This window comes from Vicugna pacos, chromosome 22, assembly GCF_048564905.1.
Source record: "Vicugna pacos chromosome 22, VicPac4, whole genome shotgun sequence".
Lineage (NCBI taxonomy): Eukaryota > Metazoa > Chordata > Mammalia > Artiodactyla > Camelidae > Vicugna > Vicugna pacos.
In genome coordinates this window covers 23,916,659-23,921,825 of record NC_133008.1, presented here as the reverse complement: position 1 = coordinate 23,921,825, position 5,167 = coordinate 23,916,659, and the positions used below count along the sequence as shown (strand labels likewise).

The 5,167-nt window shown below is 56.3% G+C and overlaps 1 protein-coding gene across 1 annotated transcript; it reads right to left on the bottom strand.

Annotated features, from left to right (window-relative positions):
* Positions 1 to 66: 66 nt before the first annotated feature.
* On the bottom strand, positions 67 to 4,473 carry NDUFB7 (NADH:ubiquinone oxidoreductase subunit B7). Its single transcript, XM_006218309.4, has 3 exons — positions 4,276 to 4,473; positions 463 to 631; positions 67 to 262 (listed from the first exon to the last, which is right to left on the bottom strand). Exons 1-3 carry the CDS (start codon positions 4,385 to 4,387, stop codon positions 130 to 132), a joined length of 414 nt encoding a protein of 137 aa, XP_006218371.1. The 5' UTR covers positions 4,388 to 4,473; the 3' UTR covers positions 67 to 129.
* Positions 4,474 to 5,167: the final 694 nt, after the last annotated feature.

The window sequence follows — 5,167 nt, the reverse complement described above, 5'->3', positions numbered from 1 at the left end:
CTCAGACTCAGTGTGTTTCTTTCGGGGTTGGTTTTGGGACCAGCACACCACAGACAGAGGCGGAGCGTGGGCCCAGGGGCCTGGAGGCTTTTATTTCTTGGCTGGTCCACAGGGCGATAGGTGGGCCCACTACAGGGCCACCTCGGGGCCCACCTCCCCAGGCCCCTGACCTCTGGCCATGTCTGCCTCCCTCTGCTCCCGTCGCTTCTTCCGCTGGAGCAGCCGCCGCTCCCGCTCAAACTCCTTCATGCGCTTCACGTAGCTGGGGGCAGAGCACGAGAGGGGCCGTCAGGCCCCCGGGCAGGGACGTGGCCGCCCCCGTGGCCTGGGAAGCTGACAGGACAGGAGCGGGCAGTCTGTGGCACTCTGGGGAGGCCCTTGTAGGGAAGACCTGGGTGCTGTGGTTTAAGCCTGGGGTCCCCCCACCCCCTGGCAGGGGTCTGGGGCGGGTGTGGGGCTCACTCGAGGTGCTCGCAGTAGTCCCAGTCGTGCTGCTCGTGCTTGCAGGCCAGGAAGTTGGGGAAGCTGTCCCGCTTGCACTTGAGCAGCTGGATGAGGTAGTGCGCGCAGTAGTCCCGCTGCTTTAGCACCAGCTGCGCGTCGTTCATCTCCTGCTGAGTGGCCACCATCTCTGCGGGGAACAGGTGGGGCTCAGCCAGAGCCTGCTGGCTGAGGCCTAACTGGTGGGGGGGGGCCATCACAGCAGGGAGACTCACGCAGGCCGTGTGCTGGGGGCCACAGTGCAGGGGCACCCCCATCCATGACTTGGTGGCAGGAGACAGTGGATTTTGGCCATCCTCTGACAGACAGGAGTGCCCTTCTAACTTGCACAGAGGCAACCTGGGCACTGAGGCCCAGACAGGGGAAGGGTCCCTCTCCCGCCACCACCCTGGGTACCTCAACATCCACACTAGATTCTTGCCTCCTCCCAGCCCCAGATCACCCTTCAGACAGCCCCACCCCACAGCGCCTGCGCTCAGGAACCCCCTTCTCCCAGTGCTCCCCTCTGCCTGGTGCTGGGGCGCCAGGCTCTCTGGGGGACCTGGATCCCAGCTCTGTCCTCTCAGTGGAGGGAGGCATGGCCTCTCAGGGCCTCAGCTTGTTCCCCTAAGGAGTAGACTAACAGTCCCCAGCTCCAAAGTGAACCGAGCTACTGTATGTAAAGTGCCTAGGTGCTGGCCTTATGAACTAATAACCCTTGGTCCTGGTGCCCCCACCCACCCGATAAACCCGTCTTGGGTGAAACCAGCCTATATGAGGCCGACTGGGGCTGTTAGAAATTGTGGGCACACACCCCAACCCATACCCGCTGTGCCAGTGTTCCTGAGCTCCGTCCCCACCCAGCATGGGTTCTGAGTAGCCTTCCTGCAACCTCAGGGCACCCCACCCCTACCTAGCAAACTACCCTGACATCTTTCCTGGTCCTAACTCCTTACCATCAGCATCAAAAAGTATCCACTGCTCACATGCCACCCTCCTGCGCTGGCTCCTTTCCCCTCTGCTTCCCAGCCACGTTTCTGTCTCACTCTGGCCCAGGTCCTCGCTCCTGCCGCTGCGCCCTGCTCTTGGCCAGCTTCCCTGCTCTGCCCCAGCACTGCCCACACACTGGCCCTCTCCAGAGCCAGTCGGGACCCCAGGACACCGCTCTTCCTCACCTCAGCCTCTTGCTTCTTTCTAGAACATTCTCTTCCTGTGTCTCCCCTCTCCACCACACCCTCCCCAGGCTTCCTCCCATCTCTAAGGCTGCCCGTTGGCTTCTGGCAATTTTTGCTAAAAGCCCTCTGCTCATTCTAATCCACAGCTTCAATCTCCACCCAGTAGACCGATCAGCCCCAGCTTGGTCCCTCCACCCTCAGCTCTTCTAAGCCCCAGGTCTGTGTCCACCTGCAGCCCCCTGATGGTTTCCATGCCAGTGTGGTGCCACTCACTGCTGATGCTCCAGCATAATTGGTCAGCAGCCAGGATTTATGGGGCACCTACTGTGTGTGAGGCATTGGGAATACACTAGGGAACATGCCAGACAACGATCACTGCTCTTGGAAGGAGACACAGCACAAACAGGTAAAGCTGGAGTGCTGAGGGATGCCTGGCAATGCTAAGTGTTAGGGGAGAAAAAAAAACGATTGGGGGACAGCGTAGGGAGGTGGGTCACAAATTTACATGGAGGGGTCCCTCAAAAGGTGGCACCTGAAGGTGAGGGAGTGAGGCACGCAGACACCTGCGGTAAGAGCATTCTTGGTAGGGAAACAGCAGGTGCAAAGGCCTTGAGAGGGGAGGGCAGGTGGGCTGCCCCAGGGATGTCAGCCAGAGCATGTGGTGGTCCGAGCTGGGGGGAGGCATGGGCTCAGTACAGGAGGTAGGAAGCTCTGTTTTGGACCTGCTGAAGGCAAGGTGCCCGCTAACATCGAGTGGAGATGCCAAGCAGGCAGTGAGGTCCATGAGTCTAGGGTTCAGGGTCAAAGCCCAGCTGGAGATAAAAACTTCAGCACTGGCACACAGAAGGAATTTGAAACCAGGGGACTAGTGGAGACTCAAAGGGAGCAGTGGGAGGGAGTGGAGACAGAAGACCCACGGAGTGGGGCACCTCAGCATCTGCAACGCAGGGAGGTGGGAAGGAGTTGTGGGGTCTTGGAACCAGGTGAGGAGGGGCTTCCAGGAAGCGGCAGCGACTAGCTGTGTCTGATGCTGCTGCAGTGGAGAACTGATACTGGAGTGGATGTGGGGCGGAAGCTTGCCCAGAGCCCTGTCTTAGGACAGAGTGGGGAGATGCTGGGGGGTGGGGTGGGGCCAGGAGGTTTCAAAATAGGAGAAATAATAGTGTATTTCCATGTTGCTGGGAAAACTGATGTTGCGAGAGGGGAGAACGGTGTGGGTAGTCCTTGGGTAGGTGAGAGGATGGGACAGAGGACATCAATAGGGTTCACCTGGAGCAGGGGCTTAACTAGCAGCAGGGGCAGATCAACTAGAGGAAAAGGAGAGAAGAGGGAGTCTCAGGGTTCTTAGGAAGCAGGGATGAAGAGAGCCCAACAGGGCTTTTGGCTGCTTCTGTTTTCTTAAGAGGATGCAAAGTGGCTAGTTGAAAAGAGGTGCTGGAGTCTGAGAGAAGGCGTGGGACGGTGGTCTAGGAGGGAGCAAGAAAGAGTGAAGGGTCTGGGGATGAGACAGGAAAATCAGCAACAGGGAGGGTCAACTGGAGACCAGGCAGGGAGGTTGGGTGTTCTACTCCCCTGATGTTCAGCTGCATCAACATAGGAGCCAAGGATAAGCGTTGGCTTTAACCTGGCTTTTGGTTAAGCAAGAGAGAGGAGCAGGGGCTGTGGGTGTTTGCAAAACTGATTATGGGCAAAGCAGGGTGTGAGGGGCAGTGGTAAGGGTGAACGTGGTAAGAGGTGGACGCACTGATGGACTGCAGGTTCAGGTGGGGCTGAAGCAACTACCCAGGAGTTGAGACAGTGGAGGAGTCTACCTCCCAACACTTTCCCCAATCCCAACCTCTCTGCACTACCCCCACCCTTAGGGGTCTTCCTATCCAAGTCATCGCCCACCTGGCAGCCATCGCGACCTTTTGACAAAGCAAATCTGATAGTGTCCCCCCTATGCTTAGAAGCATTAGCTTTCCCCTCTCCTTGGTCTTCGTGTGGTCAACTCCTCCGCATCCCCCTCCGGTCTCGCTTCCAGTAACAGCCTTCTAGAAGCCCGTCTTGATACTCCGAGGTGCCCCCAAACCCCCGCCAAGATCCGTCAGGTTCCACTGTTTTCCCCACAGGGCTGTGAGTTCCCACTCGTCAGTCCCTGCTGCCTCCTCTGTGCCCAATCTGGGACTTGGCCCAGGACTGGCACTCCATATGCTTGTAATATTAATACATAATATAGAGATGTGCGGCGTTAGCCCTCCTTGTATTTTCTCGAGCATACCTAAAAACAGCAGTGACATCTGGACAGAGGTACAATGAGCACATCCCTTCCGTATCAACCCTCCCATGGCTTCCCCACTGTCTCCAGGACTATGCCCAGCTGCGAGCGTTAGCCCCAGTATCGCCACTCTCTTCTGCCCCCGGGCTTTTTGCTCAAACCGTGTCCTCTGCCTGAAATGTCTTCACACTCAGACAACGTCACGCGCGTCCTCTAAAGTCCTCTAGGCCGAGGTCAAGGTTGAACCCAGAGAACCTGGACACAGTATATGATGCTCGAGCCCAGCCGTGGCGACCCGCAGGTCTAGGGTTCCGGCGCCCCGCGCCCCACTCCCGCCGGCCGCGCCTGCGCACTGGGCCTCACCGCGCTCCTTGCGCTCGGGGAAGCCGAAGTCGGGCGGGAAGGTGGGCATCTGCAGGGGGTCGGGCTCCTTCGATGAATCGCCCAGGTAGCGCCGGGCCAGGTGCGCCCCCATCGTTGCTGTCGCCGCAGGCTCCTGCGGCGTCCGGGGTCACCTAGTTCCTACCCGGAAGCACTCCCCCTTGGTCAGCCACGGCTTCCGGGTTGCGCAGTCCGCGGCGTAGATCATAGAGATGAACGACTCCGGAGGACTTCAGCTTCCTCTGGCGCCCCCTGGCGTTCCGGCCGAGACGGCAAGGCGCGCGCCCCACTCTGGTGATCGACAGAGGGAGTTACCCAGCTTCTGCAAATGTGGGCAAGCTCGGGAGGTTGGACGGTGCGGGCCCGGGCTCTCCTCCCACCCTCCCTGGGAGCCCCTGGTCTCCCGAAGTTAGAGCACAAATGAAAACTATTTTTTCTATCACATTCCAAAAATGTTTTTATTCTAAAATATCCGAATTTGTCATAAAAAACCCCTATACGGTACTGATGATATAATTTGCAAATATCAACAGTTTAAATACAATTATTCAAAATAAATATTTTAATTAAGTTTAATTTAAATAAGCAAATAGAAGTTATTTATGAATAAAACTGTTTGAAACTGAAATTTTAAATAAACCTGACTAAATACTTTTGTAAAAAATAAGTTGTGATTCTACTATCCCTTTAAAGTTGTGATTCTACTATCCCTTGTAAAGAATCGATATTACAGTATATTGAAGAGTATAATATCTGCTTTAATACTGCCAAATGCTTCTTGGCCTCAATATACGCCTGTAACAAATGCTGTGTTAATTTGTTACTCTCTTTGGAATCCTGCACATTGGAATACAAAAGAGAAGCTGTTCAATGA

Excerpts from the sequence above, each read along its gene's own strand:
- NDUFB7 (XM_006218309.4), bottom strand. The coding sequence starts at position 4,387 with ATGGGGGCGCACCTGGCCCGGCGCTACCTGGGCGATTCATCGAAGGAG. Across the intron at positions 632-4,275 it reads CCCCGAGCGCAAGGAGCGCG|AGATGGTGGCCACTCAGCAG; the intron begins GTGAGGCCCAGT and ends TGTTCCCCGCAG. Across the intron at positions 263-462 it reads GACTACTGCGAGCACCTCGA|CTACGTGAAGCGCATGAAGG; the intron begins GTGAGCCCCACA and ends CTCTGCCCCCAG.